This window comes from Xiphias gladius, chromosome 6 (genome assembly GCF_016859285.1).
Source record: "Xiphias gladius isolate SHS-SW01 ecotype Sanya breed wild chromosome 6, ASM1685928v1, whole genome shotgun sequence".
NCBI lineage: Eukaryota > Metazoa > Chordata > Actinopteri > Istiophoriformes > Xiphiidae > Xiphias > Xiphias gladius.
In genome coordinates, this window is record NC_053405.1 from 23,278,659 (window position 1) to 23,306,608 (window position 27,950).

General features: G+C 41.1%; 1 protein-coding gene across 3 annotated transcripts in view; it reads left to right on the forward strand.

Annotated features, from left to right (window-relative positions):
• The window catches only part of lnx1 (ligand of numb-protein X 1), a 60,652-nt gene that overhangs the window by 6,776 nt on the left and 25,926 nt on the right, over nucleotides 1-27,950 (forward strand). For 2 of the 3 annotated variants that reach the window (XR_005707539.1, XM_040127826.1), the window contains exons 1-2: nucleotides 21,023-21,246; nucleotides 25,795-26,312. Coding sequence is in view for 2 of the 3 variants with exons in the window: in XM_040127826.1 (XP_039983760.1) it covers nucleotides 25,858-26,312 (455 nt within the window). In the remaining variant the exon portion in view is untranslated. Of the gene's footprint in view, nucleotides 1-21,022; nucleotides 21,247-25,794; nucleotides 26,313-27,950 lie in introns of those variants that run through there. The other variant, XM_040127827.1, reaches the window with a different exon arrangement.

Below are 27,950 nucleotides of genomic sequence, written 5' to 3' on the forward strand. Positions count from 1 at the left end.
GGAATGTCCTCATGTGGTTGAGGTGTGATACTCACACATATGGATCGATAATGACACGGTCATGAATGTATGTGTGGCATTCATATAAGCTGCCCTTTTAAAATCCAACAATGCCCCTGCTAGTGGCTGCAGCTGTCACAGGACTCTTTCACTGCAACTTTGTTAAAACCCAATGCCACAGAAACAGAGAAGCTTTTATCATGAAGGGCATCTAGGTAATTGCTGATATTTCCAGAGGTAAAATTAGACAGTAGGGCACTCTAAAAGCCCTCTAAAAGGAAGCAGTCTTTTTGTTCGTCCTCCAAACAGACAGTCACACAGCCAATCGGGGGGGCAGACGAATCAGTTTTCGACCAGAGTGGAGAGAGTCTTACAGGGCCCTTTAACAAACTCTCGAGCGCACTCAAATTATATTTACCTACAGCAATTTTAGGTTTGTTGTAGACTATTAGAGCATTCTGTTTTTTTTTTCATCTTACAAATGCCTTTCCGACAACATTCGGGTCCATAAAGTCAAAAGACAAGCTACCCTGGTCCTCGTGTGCTGGCGGGCAGAGCAGTGGTTCTGTGTAGAAGAAAGTCACTGGAGTTAATTATGAGAAGGGTCTGTTCTCTGTGTGGAGGATACGGCGGGCCAACAAGACGTTAAGATAAAAGCGTTGGGGAAAGGCCAGGCAAAAAACTAGAGACAATCAGACAGAGATGTTTCTTTTATTCAGCCTGCAATAAATAAAGAAAGATTGAAAGACAGTGCTAAGACGGAGACAAAAGAACAAGAAGCAAAGTAATGTAAGTGTACAGCTGTAAGGACGGAGAGAAAAGACCTTGTAGGTTGGAGAAAATCACATGACTTTTCTTAGCAATCATGAGTGTCTGATGATCAATGTGTCGACACTGAAGCTTCTTTGGCCAGCATAAAGTTAGCTTGGGTGACACCCATGGTTAGCTTGGTGACAGCGAGTGCAGTTTAATACTACAAAGACTCATTGAGCAGCTACTTTGTTGGAATGACCATGTCTCGTTTTGTCGATGCATTTTCAATGAACAAACCACAAAGCAGCAAACACGTTGTGTGTCCTGTGGTTGATTCACAATAAAAGCCACCTCGTGTTTTGCAAATTGAATGCTCTCAGTGTGAAATAGTGGTAGTAGTAAATGTTCTGTTAGCCAGTGAGGCTAGTGAGTTAGTTAGCAAGCTGCCAGTAAACAGTAAGCCTGATTGAAAATTCTGCTATGCATGCAGTGTTTTCCTATGGGGAATGGCGTACTCTGCCACACCAATAAAAACTTCTATATAGAAGTACAGAATGTAAATATATTGGACTCTTGCAGAAAAAATGCAGACCATAAATTGTATCAGAAATAGGGTTTGATTTCATGAAAATGTTACGGATTATAACTTTAAGCAGGCCAAAATTATTGGTCCGTATTGAGAGCATAAGTCTTTTATTCAAAGACTAAAAGCAGGACAAATTGTAACAATATGGCGGAAAGGCAAACATTTCCAAAACACAAAATTCCTTCCTCCAAAAACAACTTGTTGATTGGACGAAAGCCAGTGTTCTGAGTCACTAGACACGTTTCAGTGGTGGGCAGATGGTTCATCAGTGGAAACAAGGCTAGAGTGAGCAATTGTTCACATTCATGGAATGTAAACTTGATGATTTTATGTTCAGCTTTTCGTATAGTTGTTTTACAAAAAAAGGTGAGTTTAGCCACTGAAAGATGTCTCTGATACAAATTTAAAAATGATCAATGGAACGAAAAAATGTGAGAGTGAGAGTGTTGAGAAAAACTACACCTAGAGCATGTAAGGCAAATGAGTCGATAAACAGACACAGGCATCAGCATACACTTAGGTAAGATCTCTCACACACTCACACACATGTATGCCCATCCTGAAGCTCCAGGAGAATAATATGCGGTTCAAGGGTCTGACTTGGATCAAAGGTCACATATTGAGTCTGTCCTCGCAGCGATGTTCATCTCTGACACCTTTGAAGAGGGGTCGTACATCATGGTGGGGAGTCCTGCGTGTCAAACGAAGACCTTGTGTAACATGGACCATCCCTCCTGTTTGTGTCTGTGTGTGTGTGCACTGAGGGCCTGCAGGGGTGGACATCACCATGTCCAGTCTGACGATGATTTCACCATGTCATACGAGGTTTTTCATCTTTCATGATGATACAAAATAAAACGTCTAATATCATTAAGCATGTAAGTGTTTGCACGTGTGTCTGCTAGTGTATTCACACACTCACCTATACTATGTTACAATCCCTTAAAAAGCTATAGTAAGAGGGGGAGACATTATGAATGTGCATATATATGTGTTCAGATTAAGTGTAACTGTAAAGAACAGGAGTCAAATCTTTAGTTTGACAGCAATTCAGGAAGTTAAAGTAAAGTCCCTTGAAATGTATTGGAACATCACTGAAAATGATGATAAGGAACTGAAGTGTAGAGGGGAAGTCACGGAAGGAAAGTGAGACTGTGAATGCAGGTCAGGGTGATGGATGGACGTGCAACATATCAGATTTGCTACATTATGACTTGCACGACTCCAGAGTTTGTCTCCTTTCACAGACCTGTAAAAACATTTGGCTTTTATTAGCTGTAACTAGCTGCCATGCACGGATATCATGGAAAACGAGTTCTAAAAACATTGACACTTGATTGTACAAGATGCCACTGATATCTTACACAGTATCAGTCGTTTAATGCGTCAGAGCTGCTCTACTTTCCCATCAGCAAGTAACTTTGGATTAGCCTGGATGGTGCAGCTGTCACTTAACGTATTTTTGAAACAATAAACTCTCAACTGCCAAATTAACAATTCTTTCTGCTGTACTCTTTTGCAGTTGTGGTAAGAAAAAAAGAAGCTTTCTATCCCTCTGAGAATGTTATCCCACTTTCTTTTTCCTCATCTTTTTCTACAAAAAAATGTGCTCTTCTTCTGTGTCTCTGTGAAACCCAAGAATCTCTGTGATCCCACAATGAGACACAACAATACTGATGAGGAGTAAAGATAGCTACCTTCACTAGCCTATTTTCAGCTGCTTGATCTACGACACTCATTTGCAGGTGTCTAGGTTTCCACCATTTCCTGATAGATGATCCACAGATTCAGGGATTGCCTTCACCTCAACCACAGCTGACACTTCTCTACTTCTCTTCAGTACCGTTCCTCTTAATCTCTCAATCTCAATTTCTTCAATCCATCACTTTTGTGCTCCCATACATTTCCTACCTCCCTCCCAGCTTTCTTCTATTTTGCCTTACACTCCCTCTGTCCCTCCCTCTCAGTGACTTTGTGGATTTTTGCATCTCTGTTACGTAATGGCACTCAGGGGAGAAGGGCACTTCAATCAATACTTCAAACGGCACAGCCCCGGACTCGCTCCAATTGCCACGTGACAACATGAGAGGATGACAGAGAGAGGGCAGAGACTGCCCTGAAATACCTAGTGCTACCAGCAATGCTAAGACTTAAGGAGGTTGGCTATGACTGGGAGGAAGAAAGATAGCAGGAACGCTGATGAGAGAGATTACAGACCACTGGAGAAAAGAAGAAATTTCAGGAAAAGTAAGAATAACAGGCAGATAAAAACACACTCGCTCGGGGACACAAGCAAAGGGTGATTCATATGTCCTGTGGAGATAAAAGCCAGACAAATAAGTAGAAAGAGAATTATTCATACTGTGGCAGGAGAGGGGTGGCATAAACTTTATTTTAAAGTACTAGTGTGTAGGATTTGTGTAGGCATCTAGCAGCGAGGTTGCAGATTGCAACCAACTGAATAACTCTCTCTTTTCAAGCATGTAGGAGAACCTACGGAGGCCTTCAGGTAATGTAAAAAGGGGGAAAGGCCCTCTCTACAGCCAGTGTTTGGTTTGTCCATTCTGGGCTACTGTAGAAACACGGCGGTGCAACATGGCAGAAGAAGAGGCAAACAGAACGATTCTCAGTTTGAGATGATTAAACACTCATGAAAACATAATTATGAATATTACATTCCATTTCTGCCAATAGATCCCCCTAAATCCTACACACTGCTCCTTTAAAAGGACAGTAAAATATGCTAAAGGGACAAGTGTGCATACACCCCACTTCACCCAATTTACATGTGAGTTGCTGGCTGGATAAGGGCTGACCTCGATTAGATATACAGATAAATATAAATGATAATAATTGCCTACAGCCTAATGAACCACTGCTGTCCAATATTCCTGTTGATGCGTAATGGTCCCCCTGGGCCTCTGGGCATCACCCCAGGGATGAGCCTTTCGACTGGGACTTGTTCTGTGCTCCCAGCCTGGAGGAAGGTGAAGGCTCTGGGCTCCATAAATCTCCCACTGCTGCACAGTTCATGCTATTTCAGGTCTAAGTAGTCACAGAGACCGAACTATGATTGTGCGTTTCTCTTTCTGCAAGTCTGTATTCATTTGATCCACCCCCTGTGAAGGCACACTGTCCTCCACTCAGGGTTAATCAAGTGAATCAAACACTGAGACTGTTTGTGTGGAGGACAAATACATGGAGGCAATCTCCTCCATCCATTAGTTATGATAGTAGCACGTTTAACCGTTATTCATTACACTGAAGCAGAGAAAGGCCTTTTTGTCTTTTGCTTAAATGTCAAGATAATTATATGATAATGGATCGCTGGTGCAATCAAGCAGAGAAGCTGGGAGGAGTTCATTCACTACGTGCACATGTGATATACACAATACATGTATGTATGATATCAGGGAGATATGTAATTTGTTTAAAAAAAAATCAATCCAAGACAACTGCTGGAATACAAGATGTGGGTTTATGGCAGGTTTTGCAGTGAGGATGACTTGACTGGTTTATTTCAGGAGAGCACAACCTGAGTGTTTGTGTTTTCTGTTTCTTTTGGGCCCATGTGTTTCAGACTCAGAGCTCCTTATTCTGTCTGCAAACCTGACCTGAATCTCTCAGCCTCTGGACGGGGTTTTTAAAATAGTTGTGTCCCCAAATGTTCCAAATCATCCAGACAGAGGAAATTTACAATACTAGAACAGGAGCGTACCAGGTCATGGCAGCTGAATCATATACTAATGTGTGTTTGTGTGTACCGCTAACATGCATTCATGCCTGTGTGGTTCTCTCTAATTAGCAAGACTCGAGAATGAGAAGTGTAAAGAAGTTTGATTAGGGTATTTGAATTATGAATACAGCTGAAGGCAACATCAGCCATGTGGGTAATTGAGTTAACTGAGATACAATTAAACCTTATTGACTTCATTTACAAACTAGGGTAATGTTCCTATTCTTGGAGCAGAAACTATAATAATAACAATAAATTCCTTTAAAATATGAGTACATACTGTATGTTAGAAGGCCTCTTCACCTTCCTTGTACTGAGGGAGAAACAAAGATGGATCACTGACTGGGCTAAATGGAAATGATCTTGGTCCACCTGCCAAGAAGGTGCTGGGATGCTGTTCTGGATCGTTCTGGCCCACTTTAATCCCTGACCAAACTAATCTGGGGTTTGGAGGTGGTGGGTTTTGAACTGGGTCCAATGGCTCATTATTGTCCCAGAGCCCCTTTGTTGGTTAATCCGGCCGTGGGCAGTGAAATCCAAATCAAGAACACACTTTGAGTAAATTTGCATGACCTGCCCATCTTACTCCCTATGAGGTTCCTTTGTACTTGTTTGAGAGTTTTCAAGTAACTATTTCTCTTTTTAATCTGACATTTACTGTTGTAGAGACATTATCCAATCGTTGATGAATTGTGTTAAATATAATTTGATTGATGATTAAAGGGCAATTGCATTGTCAGGTGCTAGAGTGTCTCTGTCAGTTTAGTTTATTTTTGCAAAACTGATAAATCAGTGTATGATTTTAGCCATATATTATGACTTATAGGTACTTTACACCATTCCCTTGCAGATCAGAATAAATCTCATAACCTAACCCAAGGCCTCTTATAATTCCATTCACATGTCAGCTAAAAATCAACTCCAGCAGTTTGAGTCTTGTCCAACATCCATTTGGAGAGATTTTCAAAACTTGCTGATGTTCTGTTGATTTTAGCGTAGTTATCACGACCACCTCATTACATTTTTATCCATTTATGCATAGGCAGGAGGTGCTCTTTGAGAGTGTGTATGTATTCAACTGTTGATGCATCAAGACATCACAGTGGTGTACAACCCGTACCATAGTTAAATGAGATGCTGCCAGAAACACAACGCTTAAAAGACTGTATTTATGTTAAATTGTGAGTATTTTTGGAGCAAAATAACAGTAACCACAGGAGGGTTACCATTTCCAGAGCTGTTAATGGAGCAGATTTACCTTACTTAAATGAACAACACAATGTTGTCAGTTAGTGAGTCAAGGTAGGCAGAGAGTTTCAGGTTCTTAGGGTTGTCAGATGGGTGAGAATGAAAAGAGAAGTTAAGAAAGAAAGAAAGGTCTTGATTGCTTATGCAAGGTTTTGAATATAGTTTCTGTATACAATCCTTGAAAAACAATAGTATTGTAGTCAGTGGACCGATATAATGACTGTAGATCAAATACACTAAATCTAACAACTCAAGGCATGATCTCAACAGGTGATTAACAGTTTGAAGTTGGAAACCTTAAGGTTTCGGTCCTGGTTGATTTGGCCACACTTGTAATTACTAATGGTAACAGTAACGGTGTGGTTTGTACTATAGGTCCAAGAATTCTTGGGGGCAGCAAATGTTGCGTTATCAGTTGCTTTATCAGAAATATAACAGTAGGCCAGCTGGTGAATCTGTTTACAGACCCGTCAATATAAATGTACTGTTTTAACAAGAAGTCGATGAAAAATAATTGCCCCTCGCTAATGTCAAGTGATGCTGTCTGGTTTTGTGGACACATTTTTGATGAACGACTGCTGTCAGTGCTAACCACGGTGACAAATACATTGTGTGTCCTGTGACCGCCTCACAATTAAAGCCACCCTGTGTTTTGTGAGTTGAACACTTTCAGTGTGATGCAGTAGCTTTAGGAAAGTTAACAATTAAACAGTTAGCGCTGAAAATTACAAACAGTAATGCTGGATAACATGGCATTGTTGACTTTGTATCCCTCATGCATGTGAAAGCAATGAGAGACTTCGCCATTAACAATTAAAACTAATATATTGAGATGTAATTACATATTATAAATACATTGCATGGCTATTGCTGAAAAATTGATGACTATACATCACATCAAAACAGGATTTCATTTCATAAAATCTTAAGAATTATAACTTTTAATTAAAGAAAGTTTCCTTTATGTACAGTATGACTGAATGTGAATTAATCCGATATAAGATAATGTTACTGTAAATCAGTTCCATTTAAACTGGTTTCAACAGAGACCAAGGCCACTGACATTGTGTTTTCCCTGCTGGTTGAATGTTACCACTTTGGATACTGTCTCTGAGGACTCACAGTTATAGAAGCATTATGTGCCTGTTTCTGCAACTTTGTGACTTTGGCAGATTAACATTTGGTGGTAGTTTATTCTGCAGCAGTGCAGTACAATCTCCTCTGGCCATTCATGGACCATGTAAAATGTCTTTGCAATGGGTCGACATACAATAGAGGTAGGTAATGTCTTTGCAATGAGGTATACATTAAAAAAGGCCAGCAGAGGTCTGTACATTGTGTAAACTGTGTACAAGCAGGGTAATCTGAAATGCTTTTTTGGTATTAAGTATTTATTCAATTATCTCTTATTTGACCCTAATTTAATTCTAATGGTCTCCTGCAATTGAAATCTAATTTTCAAAAGTGTCCTAGCTACAACTACATTGACATTATGTTGCACAAACCAACACAAGACCAGAATAGAAGTAAAGGAAAGAGTAAAAAAACACAGCATTAAAAACCCTGCATTTCCATATCACTGTTGTGTGATGAATGTTCTGTCGTGCACCTCTCTGGCTCTTCCGCGTATGCCTCCCCTCATCTCTGTCACACTGGCTGTGACTCAGATCGCTGGCCTCGGAGGCTGATCAATCAGTGGCAGCGCTGACCTGTACGGATGCCATCCATCACAGCTGCTTCTGAGGTGTTTGTGATGGCCTCTTCAGTGCCTTACGTCCCTGCTCAAACACTGGGAAGCACGAACGAGTTCCTAAAATTCATTTCATTTGGATGTGGACTATTAGGATAATGATGATAAACACTGCTAATCCCTGTGTGCTTTGTTCTGGGTATTAGAATTGCAGAGTTGATCCATTGATCATATCTCAGTGGATTTGGAGAGATTGTGCAACATAACACTGAATTTATTTTGAGATCCACAGGGCATTGTATATAACTTGTCTTTTGTGTAAGATAATTTTTGAAACTGCTCCGTGTTTAATTAATCCAGATTTTGTCTCCCACAAGTCTCCTGTTACATTGTTATTTCTTGGGTCTTGAGGGTTGAATTCTCAGCTTGATGGTGAGATGGAATCAGTGGTTTCTTACTCACAGGCATAACTGGAAGGGAAGTTTTTTTGTTCATTTGCAACTCTTTGGTACCGGTTTGACTCATAGGCTTGTCATAATGGGACACAGACAAGATTGTCATTTCCTATCCTAATTTTCCTGCGTCAAATGTTTGCGTGTGTATCTCCGGTGTCTCCTAAACTAGTATGATCAGATCTCTCTGGATTTTAGCTGCATGGTTAATTATCACAGCCAACACTCACGGAGCTGGGGGAGCAGGCTAAACTGTTTGCCTGCATTCGGTCCCAGTTCATTTAGCTGCTGCCCGCGGGACTGAGGCTCTTTATTATGAATGAGGCACCTCATTGATGTGCCTCAAAGTCAGAGGCTCATTAGGGATAAATACTCTGTGCTGGCTGTAGTTGCATCTTGATGACTCCAGCAGCAGTACACTGCAGCTCTGTTCTCACGCCATCAGTTTGGAGCGATGGCAGCTGCCTGACTGACACGGCTGCTTTTAAAAGGCATAAACTGTATTTTTTAAAACTAAAACTGAGATCTGTTATGGAGAGATTTATAAGGAATTCTGCATATATTCTGCATTTGTTATCAAAAATTCAACAGCTGGCTCATTTAACATGTATATGTGACTTGGTTTGAGTTATTAAATGTGTAGAGCCAGCATCAGACATACAGTATGCTGTCCGCAAGCTAACCCCAGCTCTATCCATTAAATTTCAGATGCAGCTGCTGTTAATGTTGCCATTTTCAGATCACACTTAGAAAGTGTCCCAGAGAGCTCAGTCTTTGCTGAGGTTTTAAGGACATACAGCTGTGACATCTGTACATGCACAAAGAGCTCACATTAATGAGCTGTGTGTGCATGTGTGTTGGTGCACATGTGCGTGAATGTGGAAATGTGTGCATAATGTGCTCTTATTTGTGTCTAAAGTTCTTTTTTTGTATCTTAAAGGAGTAGTTTGACATTTTGGGAGATTTGGGGTCTTGGGGAGAAGATAAATACCACTCTCATGTATGTCCATCAAATAAAAGGTTGCAGCAGACAGTTAGCTAAGCTTATTGCAAATACTGGAAACAGGGGGGAAACAGCTAGCCTGGCTCTGTCCAAAGGTAGCTAAATCTGCCTGCTAGCACCTCCAGAGCTCACTAATTAACATGTTGTATCCCGTTTATTTAACCCATACAAAACCCAAAGTGTAAAAACGACAATCAGCTATTTTACTCAGGTGTGTGATGGGCTCTGAGGAGTTGCCAGGCAACCAGCGGAGATTCAATGCCAAGCAAGCTAACGCTTACAGCCAAAGTGCTCGCAGATTTTGTTACGTTTGGACAGGGCCAAGCTAGCTGTTTCCCTGTTTGCGGTCTTTGTGCTAAACTGAGCAAACCGCCAGCTTTGCACTGATACAGTAATAAGTGTATTTCTCCAAAACGTGAAATTTTGCTCTAATTGTAAATACAGCAAATGCCATGCAGCGTTTTAGCTAAGTGGATCCTGTCAAAGTGACAACCATGCTTCATCATTAGGCTCACAGAACTCAAATTCATTGGTACTGCAAAAACATAAAGCATGGTGCACTCGAAAAACCTCACTAAAGCTTTACTTACAGCAGAGCAACTCAGATCAATCCGAAGCAATGAGACCATGTGCCTCCAACTAACTCTAACTAATAATCATTGCTGTCACAGTTTGACTGACTTAACACTTCATTTTCAAATTGCCTGAAACAGAGTTCTACTAAGCCCAAACTGGAGCTGCTTGTTGCTTTCATTTGAATAATTTTACATAATGTGCATAATTACTAAACACAGATGCTTTATTATTGTAATAAAAATGACAAAAGAGACTGAAATTAATTCAATCTGTCTCTAATTTCCTGCCTCACCAGCTCACTGCTTCCATTTTGTTGGTCTGGAGCCACTTCACTGCTCCTTCTTGTGTTGCAATGAGCAGCCAGTGAATATTAAGATGCACGAATTGAAGTTACCCTTTATTTCTGGCTGCTCAGTGCATAATACTAATACATAGGGTGTTCTGGATGATGTTTGTTTTCATATATGTCTGCATATGTGTGTGCATGCGGGAAAGAGAGAGGGAAAGTGGCGTGTTTATGGTGATAAAAAGAGAGTACATGCACATAGGTCCCTCTGGGGTTGTTAACATGTTTAGATGTGGGCTATGTCACTGTTCTTCTTTCTCCTTCAATTGACATATCGATCCACTCTTAATTATGTAACAATTTCAGTTTAAAAATAGGCCCCTGCCACAGTCAATATGCTTCGTCATTAGCATTTAGTACAGTCAACCCAGCCCAGGCCATCTATACCACAGGATTAGGGACCAACTAAATGGGATTACCACCAGTCCAAGGACCCCTTTGTTATTCGCTCTTTCACCCACTCTGAGATTAATAGACCGCTTTAAATTCAAATTCAGCATGGGGTGGCTTTAAAAATGCAAAATAGCTGAAAAATCTAGTTCTGTTCCTCGTTTATCCATCACACGCAATCTCTTACTTATGAGTGTGAATGTGTCCTCTCTCATCTTGTGGTTTGGCTAAATGGTTTTGTTCTGTACCAACCTTGCTCTGTCACCGTGCAGCACAGGACTGCTGGCAGATAAAGCAGAGTACAGCCACGCCGGGTAAACCTGAGATGTCTGATTACACTTCTACTTGTCGAAGAGAGACTGACAAGAGAGTAGCCGTCTGAGGAGAGGACATCAGTTCCCTGAATCACCAGGGACATCATACTCCGTTAAGCTTACAGTAGTTGGCATTTTATTTTAATCCTCCTACACAAATACACAGAAAACAGATAATGTTAATGCAGCATGTAACCTTTGCTAAATACATAAATGTGTGTGTTTGTGCTGGTTAAATTCCATCTGTCCATGCGTTTATGTTTGGTATCTGCAAGTGTGTGTTCATGATAGGTCAGTTTCTATTTATGTCGCCCCCCCCGAGCCTTTCCCTTCCATCCTCTCAGTGATGCTAACCTCCACGTCTGCCCAACGTCACAAGACAGCCGCAGAGGATGTCTAAAAGAGGGAGGGAAAGAGGGCCAGGGGAAAGGTATGAGGAGGGGAGGGATTGAAAGAGCACAGGGGAAAGAGGAGACAGAAAGAGAGGCACAAGTGTGACTTAAGTGTCACTCCTGGCCTTCTCCTCATTCTCATTTTACACAAATCCATTAATCACTGGCTCCTCACATTCATGTGATCATCTCCTTTCTCCTTCCTCTATTCCGTGAACCAGTCCCTTGGTTTAAAAGCCTTCAGCCTCCCGCTGCTCTTCCTGTCCTCTCCGCCTGGCTTTATTAATGTCAGCTTTCTCTCTGCTTTGTGATCTGAAAGCTCTCTTTTACTTTTTACATATCAGCTCTCCTCCTCAGTCTCTCCCACATCATAATAACCTCAGATTCAAATACTGTTATTCTTTATCTGACTCTGACCCTGTTTCTGTTAAGCTTTTCTCAGAAGCTTAGGAAGTACTGCTTGCATATCTTATGTCACCCTTAGGTTATGAAAACCATATCCAGTGTGTCTTGCAGATACTGGGCACACTGCACAAACTGTACTGAATAGAACAAAAAGAAGACAAAGAAGACAGAGACATCACACTGCACATTGAAGAAAAAAGGGCAAGATTTTCACATGAAAGCGGGGTTAAACATTAAGTAATATAGTTTATAGATCATCCTCAGAGGGGCCAAATGTTGTTTGAAGCCTCCAAGGCAACATTCATTAGTCTAATGTAACATTTATAAAAGTATTGTGCTTAAAGGATTAGTTTGACATTTTAGGAAATATGTTTATTTGTTTTCTTTCTAAGACCTAGATGAGAAAATTGACGCTGTTCTCCAGCCCCGCAACTTTACCGTTTAGATTCACTCTCACCACTCTCATAGTGTTAAAAAAAAAAAAACAGGTTCTAAAAACCAATTGTGTGCTACCTGCTCAGCACCAAACAGTGCACAGACAGAGTTAACAACTAGCTGATGAACATAGTGGAGAAACTTAGCAGCTAAAGAGCCAAATGATAATGCTAATACTGAACTCTTCATCACAAGTGGAGAATTCCAAAGAAATAGTCCTGCCCATAACCCCCTGTAAAACCATACCATCTCAGTGTTAATTAGTGAGCATTAGAGGTGCTGTTAGGTGGATTTGGTTACATTTGGACAGAGCCAGGCTAGCTGTCCCCTTGCTTTCAGCCTTCATGCTAGGCTAAGCTAATTGCCTGCTGACTGTAGCCTTATATTTACCAGACAGAGATGAAGGCAGTATCAAGCAAAATAAGTGTATTTCCCACAATGTCGAACTGTTTCTTGATATAAAGGATCAGAAAACATATTCCATCATTGCAAATATAAGACTGTTGTTACATACTGTCATAACAGATATCTGCAGTGTAATAGTATGTTAGCTCCTGCCTTAGTTACTGTATATGATTTTGTCAAAGAAAACATTTAACATAAGCATATTAAAATCATTATTAATACAGATACATCATATACACTACTTTGTACAAGCAGCCTTACACACAAGTATGATATCATTATCTCTGCATTATTTCTTTGAAATGGCTGTTGTCCAGGTCAAAGTGAAGCTGTAAAGCTAAGCCCCGAGGCTGAATGGGAGCTATCAAGATGCTTCACATCAAAGACAGAGTTACCCCACCGGTGGCCAGCTCAAGAGCAGAGCAGCTGCCGTGACTGGAGCAGTACGTACAACGGCCAGAACAGCACATCAGAATCCACTATAGCAACACGAAGAGACAAGCAGTGTACAGTGAAGATCAATGCAACACAGAAATACTGCAGCAGTAGCAAGGGACACAAGGCTTCACAGCCATGCAAAAATATCAGTCAAACGACAGAGGTAGAAAACAGATCTGCACCAGGTAGCAGTGTGTTTACAACAACCACGTAGACTTTGCCAGGAAGCATCAAATTTGAAACCTATTTCCTTGGCAACAGACAGACACAAATAATGACCATCACAAATGGATGTCAGAGCACCCAGGCAGAACAATTACACTGATCTCATAATTATGATTTTTGATTAATTGGATTTAGTGCTGCATGTTTCCGGCAAGGTTTCGTGTCTCTTTCTGAATGCATGAATATTTTTTCTCAACAAATAAACATAAAAAAACGATACGTTTTTAAAGTTCCTTTAGAAGTTAACATGTGCGAAGATCTAAGGCTTATTGGACATGCAGCTAAGTGATCACAGTAGGGTAGGGCGAGCGGAGGAGAGATTTGTGAATATTTATAAAGCTTTATTCATTCAGCGCTCAAAAGTCCCCCCCAAAATGATGTTTGTTTTTAGACACGCTAAACAGAAACAGGCCCTCAGCCTCGGATCTTCTCTTATAGGTTTTTCTGGATCATTTTGAATCATCACTGACTGCGAGTTGTTTTCATGCATGTTGATGCAGGGTTGCATGGCAGCGGAGAAGAGTGACTGTCTAATAAAAGGATGAGAGGATTACGGCAGCAATGAGTGTCTGCTCACAATCTTGTAAGTCCTGGTCATCTGGACTGTTGCATCATAAGCCCAATTTAATCACTCCAAAATACAACAAAATGATTGGAACAAGACCAACACGGACCCTAACAGGCCTCTTTTTATTGTGTGCTGCAACCTAACCTGACTATTACACAACCATTACTAACATTATGAAAGATGGGCAGAATGGGAATTGGAGGGGATGAAGTGACGTTTTTCGGGTGGGGCTCTTCCTGATAGGAGAAGACATTAAGGTAATGCAGGGAAGCGGTCCCCACACAGATCCATGCGTAAAGTTTGACAGAAAATTAGGGTGTGGACGCGCTTCATCTTGCCATCTATTCTCGGTGGACTGAGTGTGTTTTCCCAGCTCTTCCGAGGCAAGGAGGTCCTGCTGGGACATCGGGTGCTTGTCAGAGACTGCGATATGGACGATTCCACAAATGGAGTGACTGATCTTTGCAGTTTACCTGCAGCTGTTAAAAAGATCTGAAGAAGTCTTGTATAATGCATGTTCACCCACATACATCATTCAGTCGTCTGTGCCTGGAGATAAAATCCAAACCATTTCTGTTTAATAGCATGTATTCTCTATGGTATCTCTCACACTATATGACATTTTAATCAGCCCTCTGCTGTTTCAGTACCTGCAGCCAATCAGGCTAATCTGCTGTTACCAAAGGCCACTTCTGAGTGACATACGGGGTTGGCAGGGGTCGTTAGTAGCCACTCACACTAGACCAGGATAATGAGACTGTCCTGCTGTCAAGCATCTGTGGCCCTGCTCTAGTTTTCCTTTGCTACACACACACACTAAAACAAACACTTCCAGGCCTTTATATGGACTCGCAAACAAAATTCTATTCACTCACAGACACAAATATTGAAATGAATGTGAAATATAAACATTTAAGCAGTTAAGCCTGTATTAGATTGATGGTTATTGTGTGTGTGAGGGCATTTAAGTGTCTGCGTGTGAGTGTGTGCCTCAATGCTAAGGTGTAGTTTTGACAGCAGAGAGATTAAGTGAATTTATCTTCATTTGCCGGCTGGCGTTAGCTGTGTCACCTGCTGGAACAGCAATGCTCTGATTCCCACCCGAGACTCAGACCACCGATTCGACGCTAAAAACTGAGCCAGACACACCACTCACTTCATATCTCTCTCTCTCTCTCTCTCTCTGTCTTAGCCTCACTCTTGCCCTCTTTCATTTGTCTCATCCCGGCTTCTGATTCTGTATTCTGCTCAGCGCCTGTCCCTCTTGTCCCACGTATACAAATGTCTCCCTCTTTTGTTACAATCTGGCTTGGTGTCACTGTGACATTTGACAAATAGCATAACAAATAACAATATCCATCCCCTGCACTTTGAATGATGACATTCACACCAGTGATTACAGCTTAGAGAGCAGCCGTCAGATCTGCACATGACCACATGCATGTTTTGCGCTGACACACTTGAATAAGGCACTTTTCCCTGTATCAAACAAGGAGCCTGTTTTGACACTAGACTAATGACTTATTGAATACTTCATTATTTCCACATATTATTTTGTCAGAGCTGGGAAAGTTAAAATCGACTGCCCTACTTTATCACCATGCCTTTTATGTGCATAGACACCAGCAGTGATAAAAGGGAAGTGCAACCCTTTGATGAAAATACTCCTTTCTGATGTCTTGTCCCAGTGTTTGGCTCCAGACTGAAGTGTGTCAGAGGAGGGTGGGATTCAGGTGGATGGCAGTGTGCCAGTCGTGCCAAGGCGGAGACTAGTGGATGAGCTCTTGTTGTACATGTGATGTTTTTGTGTATATATGTGAAAGTGAAGTGCATGCACTCGTATGTCTGGCTCTGTGAACGGTGGAAAGCCACATTCTATTACTATTGTGAGTGAAGGGCGAGCGAAACAACATGAGACAGGGGCACTTGTGTATTTCAGATGCCACCTTGAATTAGGTAGCTGAAGATTACCAGGAGAACTTGAAAGCGTTTGACTCAGAGAAATGTATTTATTGGAAAAAAAACACAACAGCCCTACTTTTTTTCTAAGAATAAATATAAAATTAGGGGAGTTACAACAGAAAGAAGAAAAAGCAGGTTCAAAAATTGGTCTAAGGATAAACTTCCAAAATGGGATTGCGGGAAGGAGGACTTTCTTTTTTCAGTCATGTAAGAATGTGTGTCATTTGCCTAGAGTCCAGAGAGGGTGAAATGTAGAGTGTTTTTCATTCAGGCTGTTGAATAATTACACAGAATATGATACAGGGACCCAGTCTAAAAGCCTTACTTCTGTTTTCCTATTGTGCCAACTCAGCTGAAGTAAACCTCTCCACCGAACTAAATCTAAAAATAGCCATATGTTGTCACATATAAAAAGCAAGTGAACTCAACAAAATGATTAATAATGGATCAACTTCAGCCTGTGCAGTCAGTCACTGTAGAGGTCTGGTCTAATGTATCAAATTGAAGGGAAATTCTAGTTTTTGTTGACATGGGTGTTGATCTAATATTTTTGATCAAGTGAATATTAGTGAATAACACTTTACTCACGACTTTTTCTGTAAAGACTTGAGAAACCCTGACTCTGGCAAGAAAGCTATCCATCAGGGCAAGCAGCATCAGCCTCCAAAGTAAATTTAGTAGAAATCATCCTTTAACCCTTGTCTTTGAGACAGACCAAAAGAAAACACAGAAAGATCCCTGCAGCTGTCCTAGCAAAAGGCATTGCAGCTATATAGCAAATTGCCCTACATAAAGAGTTTATCCTTATTATATACTGTCAGTCTATAAGAAGGCCTACTGTAAAAACCCACATGTGCCATGACGCAGAGTTCGCCCCCATTCGTTCTCTGTGGGACACAAGTGAATTGCAATGTGCATTCTGGGATTCCCAGTGATATGGGACTGAGCAGCGACGCGAAAAAAGGGAGGGGTCGCAAGTTGAAAATGTATTGAAAATGAGGGTGAAATTCACCTGCCGGCTATGCAGTATTTTACTCACGTTGCTAATGAGCGATCTCCTCACTAGCATGCGAGCGTTGACATGTTAGCAGCTCTGTGATGGTGTATTTAGGCCCAGTGTTCCTTTGACGAAATGCTAGTGTAATTAGCACTAAACACAAAGTACAGTTGAGTCTGACGGGAATATCATAAATCAAAGCACTGGACAAATTTGCCCTGATTAAATGCTATTATGCAGTAGTACGCAAAACAGTTTGCTCTAAACCACAAATCTCACAAAGGAAATATCAGGGGATCAGCAGAGAAAAACCGTGAATGTTCGTACAAAATTTCACGGCAATCCATCCAATAGTTGTTTAGATATTTCAGTTTGGCCCAAAGTAGTGGACTGGCCACCTGACAGATTTTGCCATTCCTGGTTCAATGTTGCTAGCGTCGCTAAAAACTGCCCATTCTGGACCTTGTCATTCTATGTGTGCTCTTCTGAAAGTTGCAGACATAAACCATCGTATCTCATCTGCTACAGCTTCTCCAGCATGCATGCAAGCTAAACGGAAAGTTAGCCCCACCCTCACACTAAAATAAGCAAAGCAGCATGGAGGAAAACAGCAGGTAAGTCAGCCTGCAAGTTTACCAAGAACTGCTTTCCATTGAGATGTTTTCTGTTACAGTAAATCTGTATTTTTTTTGGAAAAGCTCGTAGTCTTTGCTCTGAATACAGTTGTTTTTGCCAAAGTTTGAATTTTCCAGAATCTCTACAACAGAAGCGATGAGTAAATTCTTCTCATGACTAACATAGAAAAGAAAGGGCAAATAACACCTTGCTTGAGAGATGTTAGAATTTCCCTTTAATACTGGATTCACTCGACACCTGCAACTTTTTCTTGTTAAGTGCTGTACATTCAGAATAATTCCTAATCACAAATAATTACAACAACAAACATCCAGTGCATAATTACTAACTTTAGTGGCTACATTTATACTGTACCATAGTTCAATATGATTATTGATTGCTGCAAGGTCTCAAGGTAGTGTTCTATTTTATATAGTGGTGAGGGCATGTTGAGTTAAAAACTACTGCTCTTTTGGAATAGGCAAAGGAGGAAAGCTAAGCGTGTAATGCTTTTCTCCTGGATTGACCCCCAAATGCACGCTCTAGACACAGACACATGGCTCTCCACAGATTCACACCTGCACCCAACACAGACGGCGTGTCTGTGTGGAATGATCGCATTAGAAGGACAACAAGGAGGCCATCTCCGTGGTGACAGTGGAGCCGCCACAGTTCCCTCTATTTGATGACCTTCCCTCTGCTGTTTTCCCTCTTCAATATTCATGCTACGAAGACCATTTGCATTGGTACTATGAAATATGGATGCTGTGTGGAAGGAAGAAGGACAACCGACCTTTCACTGCCACATGAGAATGGATAGAAAAAGAAACTGATGAAGGGTATTTGAAAAAGCGAGTTAAAAGGATGTATTCCCTGTCTTTGTATCAGCTGGTTCTTTTACATTCTCATCTGCCATCTGAATTCAAATCATTGCTTAGGACTCAGAGGAAAGTGTGTCAGAGGAATGTGAAGCGCAGCAAAGTTAAGGAGAGATAGAGGGAGTAGGAAAACGTGTATTGTATATGTGTGTGTGTCTGAGAGAAAGAGAAATAGGAGTAAGGAAAGAAAGTGTCCTAGAGTGACGGGGGGAGATTGGTTTCACCTGCACCACAGTGTTTAGATAAACTCCAGCAGCAGGAGGCTGAGGACTCAGCAGAAATGAAACAGGATGCAGGTTCAACTCAGCACTTCAAAGAGAACTTAAGAGTTCAAGAAAATCAAAATCTTTGCAATACACACCATATAATTTAGCAACAGAAGCATTTCATGGACATTTCTTACCAGTTAGCATATCCTGCCGTATTGTGCTGTTCATTGGAGAAGAGAAGAGAAGAGAAGAGAAGAGAAGAGAAGAGTGGTCATGTGGAAAGGAAGTGGGAGTGATATGACAGCTGTAAAGGTCACTAGGAACTACTCTACTCAAGAATACATGATTGTTCAATGAGTGTGAAGACAAATACCTTTTACTTTTATTCCAGATCCAAGAAAACCACATCAAGTCGAGAATCAAGAGTTTCTGTTGGTGTCAACAACACATTTGCTGCACGTGTGTTGTGGGTAATACATGAACTGAAACTGAAATAAAATCCACTTGAAAATAAACCTGTTTTAAACAAGTACTAACTCAAGGCTGCATCTGTTATGAATGACGAATGTCATTTAAAATCACAAGCAAATTAAACAAATACCCTCAAATACCCTTCTTACTTCAGAGGCTTCCTCACCTTTTAAATAGTGAGACTGTACCGAGGCACAATGGTGCTTTGAGCTAGATGCTAACGTCAGGTTGCTAACATTGTCACTGAGATCATGTTAAGCATCCTGATGCTAAGCAGGTATAATGTTTACTATGTTTACCATCTTAGTTTAGTGTGTTAGAATGCTAACATTTGCCAATTAGCACTAAAATTACAGCTGAAATTTTGATCTGATGATGGCACTAGATGAAAAGTCAGGGGATCACAACAGTTATTACAATACGCCCTTTAGCTTATATTTGTTTAGAATTTGGCACAATACGAACTTTGCCAAATTAGCTATTAGCAGTTGATGTACCCACGGATGTACAGACAACTATCACTGGATTAAACTTAAAAATTGAATGATTATCAGGGAAGTTCTGGAGTTTACAAGGAGCATCGTTTTCGCTATGATTTCTAAGTGAATGTATGCAAATGTGTTTTGCACTGGACAACCTCGGGTAGTGTAGGTCGCACTGAATGTAAAAACATGTGTATCGTGCCTCTGTTCCGATTTGACTGAGCTCCAACTGCCGACTGTGTTGGTGAACGGGTCAATTCAGCAGAGCCCCAGCTTCAACTCTCCCCTGCACCATAATGAGAGACTGACATTGCCATTCCTACTGAATAAACCTGCTATAAACATCTCACATCCTGCTCTTAACAAGCAGTTAACACATATTTGGCGGGCTTCATTCCCTTTTTCTGTATTTTCACTGAGGATTGTTGATAAAGGAGGGTTCCCATCGCTTAAATTGTTGGGCTAATTTTCCTTACTGTATAGGAGCAGCTGAGGCATTGATATTGTGTGGCAGAGTAACGCATGTATCATCTGTATATACCGTATTCTGCCACGACACAGCACACATCAATGATGATGACATAAAAGCAACCACAGAAACAAGTGTATGATCATATGCATGTGACTAGCAAAGTGGGAACATAGTTGCAAGTACTTTGAGACTTGTCTATATACAGTATGTGGTTAGTAATAACTCAGCTCTGCTTTCGGAGTGACTCATTTTGTGTCTGCAGTAGTGTATGTCTGCATCACCTGTGGCTAGCAGTCTCAGGGTTTTAAGAGCCGTATGAGGCTGGAAAAACCGAGAGGAAAACCACATCTGAAAACGAGGATAACGACCGTTTTTTGCACAAAGCCGGAGTCACACGCAAAAGCAGCTATTGTCAAAGAGAATCAAAAACAACAACAAAAAAGGACGCCCTATACAAGCAACAAATATAATAGCATCTGTATTGTACACAGGTTTAAAATTGCTGCTGTAAATGGTTGAATTATCTAAGCCTGAGACATGTTGTCATTTACTCAGATTATGGGCATCCTGTTTAAAGAACAGAGCACAATGCTTGTGTTTACACAAACGGTCTGCAGGAAATCAGTCATGTAAGTATATCAAATTTTTTGTGCGTTATTAAATTTTTATTGTGTTACAGAAGGGGGTGCTGACAGAACTTGTACCTCAAGAAGTCAGTGCCCTTTTACAAGACATTTAATTATTTCATTACAAAAGACGCTTTTGTTTGCTAGTGTTACTAGTGCACTTTTGAAAAAAAAATGTCGTTTCCTATGTCCACTCCGCCCAAACTCCCAGAGCAGGTATGGGCAGTTCTCTTGTTTACCTTTTCTCTGGCCCCGCCCCTCTGCTCTGCCACTTCCTGATCACCTTGGCCTGTTAGAGGTGAGCTGGTTCTGAGCTCACACAGGACAACAATCAGGAGTTGGCTTGAGGAATTCCCAAAAGACCGGCAGCCAGATAAAATTTCTCAACTTGAAGACCGGCAGCCAATCGGCAGACTGCGTGACTGGGACAAAGTCCTCTTTACTGAGTCATTTAACTCTCCTTTCCTTCCCCTTCACCCCCGCTCTGAATGGTTTAACGTTACACCCTCTGCACAGTTTTACCTGTCCAGGTGAATTGCACTGTTGAAAGCGGACATCACTCATGAAGCCATGTAAGTATACTTTCCCATCCCGAGTTAAATTTGTTAGTAGAAATGTGATTGTTATTTGTCTTAAATGTTTCAACAGTTCAACTCTGACTTTATGTGCAGTCATAAAACTGGTTCTGGTGCCTCTTGCATGGAATTCATTTCCATTGAATCCATGTGTGAATGTGTTTTCACTGTCACTTCGCATGTGACAGATGATAACAATAGTTATGTTGTATGTGTAGATTTTCTGTTGCCTATGTGTGTTGGTGTTCAGTACAGTCTGTGCTGATCCAGTCAGCCATTCTGATATTAGAGACACTTCACAGAGCTTCACATCTGCCTGCAGCTGTTCTCCCAGACTGAGGTGTCAGGTCTGGCTCAGACTCACCGTGGAGATGGCTATGAACTCAAAGAGGGACTGGCATACACAAACAAACGCACACACACACATAGAGAAGAGCTTTATGTAGAGGTTACTGAGAGGACAGGAATTACATTACTCTGTTGCTCCGCATCCCATATGTTCATTCTAAATGGAACGAGATGTGCTAGATTTTAAGTTATGTTATCTTATGTAACGTTTTCTGTGTCCAGCTCTTAATGAGTGTGGCTTAAGCCTGAGACCTCGATTTCTAAAAGAATAAAGTAAAATAAAACTGATGATTCCATTTTGTTTTATTACGTGACCTCCATTACCTTTATCAAGTAGGAAGATTCCTACATGTACAGGTATGAGTAAATGACTCATGATGAGATTCTTGACAGGGTGTGTATTATCTAGCACCCCTAAGATATGTCATTTATGTCCTAATTAGGAACATAAAGAAGTTTCACTCATTCACTTGTCCTGTTACATAGAAATGCTTCTTGACGTTTCTGTTTTTTGGGGGTTCTTTGTTTAGTTTAGTTTAGTTTAGTTTTTGTTGTTGTTGTTGCGCATGGTTACGAAGCAGATGTCTGCACAAAGAGAGAAAAAGACGACTTACTGGAATTGTCAGTGTTTCGGGGCATGTTTGAACACACCAGACTATGTTGGGTTCTGTGTTTTTTAGATTTGAAACACACCCTTTGTGCTCATAACTCCAGGCTACATCATGTTAATTTGTCTACAGGATCCATGTTTATCTAAGCTGCTTGGGACAGTGGTGCTGATCTGGCCGGGACTATTTTAAGATTCTTTTTTAATGATCTGATGATGACCTGATATGTTCATGAGCTAGTTTTTGTTGCCACTTTGTGCTGTAATTGTGTGGGTGAGTGTGGGCCCTGTGATTGTGTGTCAGCCTTTGAATGAGTTTCCTTTTTTGATGTGAATCACAGAGCAGTTTGTGGTCTTGAATGATAAAATCTTGTGAGACCGCATCTGCTACTACTACTACAATGACCAGGTTGTCTCTGTCTGTGACTTTACAGACATGTCAGTACTTCGCAGCACATAAAATCTACAATGATTAACAAACTAGTTACATTTCATTCCCCATGCTACGCGCATACACACACTCTACTTTGTCTGATTTGGCTGACTGTGCCTTTTGCTCTGAGGGTGTGTTTGTTTGATGGATACAGATATAATTTGATTTCTCCAGCAGAAAATAAGGAGTGGATACAGTATGTACATAGCAACATGCCAGCTCAGTGCGGACAGTGAGAGTGCTGATGCAGACACAGTTACCTTGTCACTGGGTTATTTTTCACACTCAATCGTTAGGAAAAGGCGCTGACTCGGCGCAGCCTTGTATCATTATTAACTTGTCCAGTTATCTCAGATCACAGGAGACTAACCCCAGAGTGAATCAACAGCCTTGTTTACATAAAATGTGCACAGGAAGAAGGTATAGGTTATCTTAAAGAAACAACTCTCCCTGCTCTCAATAATTGAAAAGCACGAGGGACAGCCCATTGGGCGGAGGTCTGACAAGACTTTGGTTCAAAGACAAAGGATGCACTTTAACGTGGTGTTGTATTTACAGTTTTTTCTTTCACTCTGTGATCAACACTGAAATAGAGCCAGGGAGAGCCGATGCTCCTCAGACAGGGGTGTGTCCTCTGTCCTCTCCCCTTCTGTATGAGTATGCGTAGAGGCATGTGTGTAAGTGTGTGTGTGTGTGTGTGTGTGTGTGTGTGTGTGTGTGTGTGTGTGTGTGTGTGTGTGTGTGTGTGTGTGTGTGTGTGTGTGTGTTTTCAACTGCATGTCTCGGCATGCAGGTTTCTGCATTTTGTGTGATCTTCATTCCAAGCACAGACTATCATGGTTAATAGGTTCCAGTCAGGCTGTAAGTATCTGGGTGCTGAAGATGTCATCCATTTTGTTTCAGACTAAATAGGAGTGCATTCCGATCCTTTTATTTTATTGTGAGCGTGAAGATATATTTTACCACCAAAGTTTCTCAGGAGAAAGCATAAACAAACTTATCGGAGATTATGTTATCCTATTAAGTTAAAGAGTTTTTCATGTTCTTAACTCTAAATTACTTCGTTTTTTTTTTTAGTTTTTTTTTTAATTTTCAGCTCCTGCTGGCAGGTATTTGCTCTTCCTTCCTTTCCTCCCTTTCTGTCTCTCTACACATCTTTTCCTGTGCAGTGATGAAAGTGCTCTGCTCCATAGATCAGACCAGACCTCAGACGCAGCAGGTGTCACAGTGTGTGATGAATCAGCCATGTTACTGCAAGCTGTCAGTGGGAAAGTTCATCTTTGTTAAGACTGCTCAGCCTCTTCTTATTAGCCTTCCCCTCCCGGACACACCAAAGACACTGAGCTTTTATGGCTGTCACAGCACACTGCGCGCCATCTTCACACTGCGTCTGTACAAAGAAATGAAGAGAGCCTGTTTGTTTTGACAACTTGGTGGTTACTCTCCGGATTTGTATATACTTGTACATGCACAGGGCCATATTTATAGCATTAGCGTATTGGGATGCACATCAAAGTCAGTTGTTTGCTATGATTTTATTTAGAGCACAGGAATGTGTCCAATTAAAATAGAACTAGTGCTTCAAATAAATTTGTATTTTGTAGACTCCTTAACAAGATATAGAGTCTCATTCAGCAGCCAAGACCCAATAGTGGGTCCAGAAACAAAGCTAGTGGAGAGCCAGCAAAACGGCTGTTGCCAAGGTGACGTGTGTCTGACTGAGCCCATCTGTTCGTGTCCATGTGCTCGAGGAGCCTGCCTGTTTTGGATATGACGTGTACACTGGCACGCTCACAGTGTCGAGCACAAAGTAAACCTGTGTAGCGGAGAAAAAAAAGAAAAAGAAAAAAAGACTTGGCATGTTTGAAATCATGTCACATCCCAGAGTGGATTAAGAGTGACACGTGTTTATCATGCATTACAGTGAGTGACGGCTGGAGACTTATCTGTGTCTATCTGTCTCTACACTTGCTGCTGAGATGAGTGGTATTGATTCTTTTGCATCCACAGAAGAAATCTCAGTTGTTCGATATCGCTTTTCGGTGCCAGAAGAGAAAAAAAAAACAAAAAAACGAGACAAAGCAAAACAAAACCAACCAAAAAAATTCTTTGAGAAAATTAAAGTTTGGAGGAGTCCTGCACACGTCATGCGCTGCTGTTGTACATGTGTGTGTGAAAGAGAACGAAAAGGTCCAAGTGTTCCTGCTCTGCTCTGATGGAAACAAAAAAACGCTTATGAATATATTTTACCTCAAATGATAACTATGTCTGCTGTCTCCTTTTCCTTAATGGTGGATTTACTCAAGTTCTATACTGAGGTACACTTTTGAGGTACTTGGACTTTATTTGAGTATTTCCATTTGATTCTACTTTATACTTCTTCTCCGCTACATTCCCACTAGCAATATTGCCCCTTTTACTCCACTACATTTATCTGACAGCCTTAGTTACTGGTTAGTTTTTAGATTCAGATTTCTTCAACAAACTGTTAAATATTAAATCACTGGCTCCAAACCTTTGTGGTCTGTGACCCCTTACAAAAACCAGTATCTTGTCACGTCTCACATGTCTATGATTGTTAACATTTTCCCTCTAACCACCTCAGATGTTTTCGTTTAAATATCAGCTCAAAGACCAAAGAGGGTAAATTGTCCATTATTTCACAAAAAAGCAAAGATTAAAGAAAAGCCAAAAAAACAAAATAGAAATTTGTGTATCAAAAATTTATTTTCTCTCCTTTCCTATCCCATTAATCATCATAAGACCCCTCCGATTTATCCAGTGACTCTTTGGAGGGGCCTGATCCGTAGGTTAGGAACCACTGGACTAAACTTACTACACCTACAGTATATAAGTAGTTAAAACGACCTCACCTTAAGCAGCTACAACAGTAAAATGCTTCTTACACATTGATTCATCAGTATTAACAATTTAATAATGTCATATATAATAATATGTCAGTCAGAGGGGAGGTTTTTTACCTCTGATACATTTGCTGATTGTAATACTTCATTACTCCTGCTTCAGTAGGATTCTGGATGCCGGACTTTTACTTGCAATGGAGTATTTTCACTGTGTTGTGTTGGGACCTTTACTTAAATAATCAGAGTACTTCTTCCACCACTGCCTTTCTTATACTGTATTTCTTTTCCTCAAGTAATTGCCCATAGATGCTGCCAATGACCTCCTCACTGGATCCTAAAAGACATCCTGAGTCCAAATGAGTGTCCAGGAGGAGAGTATACAGCCTGAAGGTGCCATGGCGATGGCCGAAGCATCGGCGCCGCCTCTTTCCCCCTTGGACTATGGACTGTTGTCTCCGCCTCCTGACCTTTGTCAGGCTTGTGGCCAGAGTCACCAGCTGGAGGAGAACCACGAGTACCTCTACAAAGACGAGGTGGACGACGACCTCGTCTGTCACATCTGCCTGCAGCCACTCATCAGGCCCCTGGACACGCCCTGTGGACATACCTACTGCCAGGAGTGTCTCACCAGCTTCCTGCTGGAGAGCGACTTCTGCCCCGTGTGCCGCACGCCCCTCATGCTGCAGAGCTGCAGGAAGCCCAGCCTGCTGGTGCACAAGCTGCTGGACAAGCTGATTGTAGCTTGCCCCTTCACTGACCATTGCACTGAAATACTGCCACGTGGTGAACTGGAAGACCACATCAAGAGCAGGTAAGATGGTAGAAGCACAGTTTAGTTTATCCCAACACTCCCATCATAAAAGCAGTTTGTATCTCGAAACAATTATAGAGCCTACCTGTGTATTTTATAGCAACTTTTCTTTACATTTTCCTTTCTCTTCTATTTACCCCTGCTATCTGGCAAAATCTAAAGTGACCTGCAGTAAACACTCTTATGTCTAAATGCCATACGAAAGCAACTGGAATTCCTTGAGGTTCTTGAGGACATGTCATCTCTCATATGAAAGACTTCTTCAGCTTAAACACACACTCTTAGTTTCCTGCCCTCTTCTGCCTCCTGTCCCAAAGGGGAGACTTCTTCTTTCAACCAGGCTTTCATCTAAACTAGGCCCAGCTCCTATGTTTAGATATCATTAAAAGACAGAACTTTGGTCCCTCTTAGTCCAGGTCTGTTTTCATTAATGCTCATTAACACTCCCCTCGCCCACAGGCCGCTGGGATAATTAGTGCATCTCGCCACACATCACACACAGGCAACAGAGTGTTTCCTATTCATCTGCACTTTATAAAAACTCAAGCTGCATAAAACTCCTTAAACTTAAAAAGTTCCTTTCTGACCCATCCCACCACACCAATTTTTTCTGGTTCTTCTCCTTTTACACCCTCTCTTTGACCTCTGTATTTTTGTCTGCATTGCTCCATAGTTTCCCAGTCTTCTCCTTCATGTAGTGTGAATTTTATAATGAGGTGTCGCGCTCCGAGGACGACTCTCAGAAGGATTCAGCTGCTCTGCCATAGTTAGGAGGTGTTATCTGTGGAGGTGAGAGGTCACGGCCACAGAGCCAGCTCTACACATTGCGTGCAAGGAGCTTTCAGTGTAGCACCCATTTCAACATTCCTATTCTGTTCACTTATTTTATCACGGTCTAGTGATTGTGGCTGTTTATACAGTGAAGTAAATGCATATTTGGTTAAGCAGTTTTTATTTAAGAATGCTGGATATTGTTGTTTGCCTACTATTTGTAGAGTTTTTAGATTGGAGAAAAACTAAGGGAAAAGCCTATAGTATATAAATAAATGTACGTTATACTAAGGTGTTGGATCCAGCCACCACAAGCCACCAGAACTACTCTAATGCACATTGCAATAGACTCTACAAATCATACAAGTTAAACTGCCAGTTGAACTCTACTAGAAAGATAGAACACTATTCCACCAAACGATTTCCTCATTTGGCGTCTCGATGATGGTAGTGGAAAGGTCGGATGGGATAACCAAATATCAGTTTTTCGGTTTCAGTTTGACATAGGAGACCATTATCTACAACAGTCAACATTGGTTTCCTGTAACCATAACCATGATCATCCCTAAAATTAAATAAATTATTGAGTGTTTATTATTTAAACCATGACCAAAAAGGTCTTGTTGTAACAGAGGAGTAATTTTGACCCAAAGTATGATATTTCCCTAAGCCTAACCATGTCATTTTTGTGCCTAAACCTAACCAACCTTAACCATAGTGGAGTCAGATCAGAAAACTGTATTATTTTTGCAACAGGTATTTGTAATGGTTTTGGAAGGCTCTGAAAAATTAGGTTGTCCTACCAATAAGGGCATCAGATTAAAAAAGAGTTATAGTGTATGTGTCACTCTGGAGGATAGTTACAAA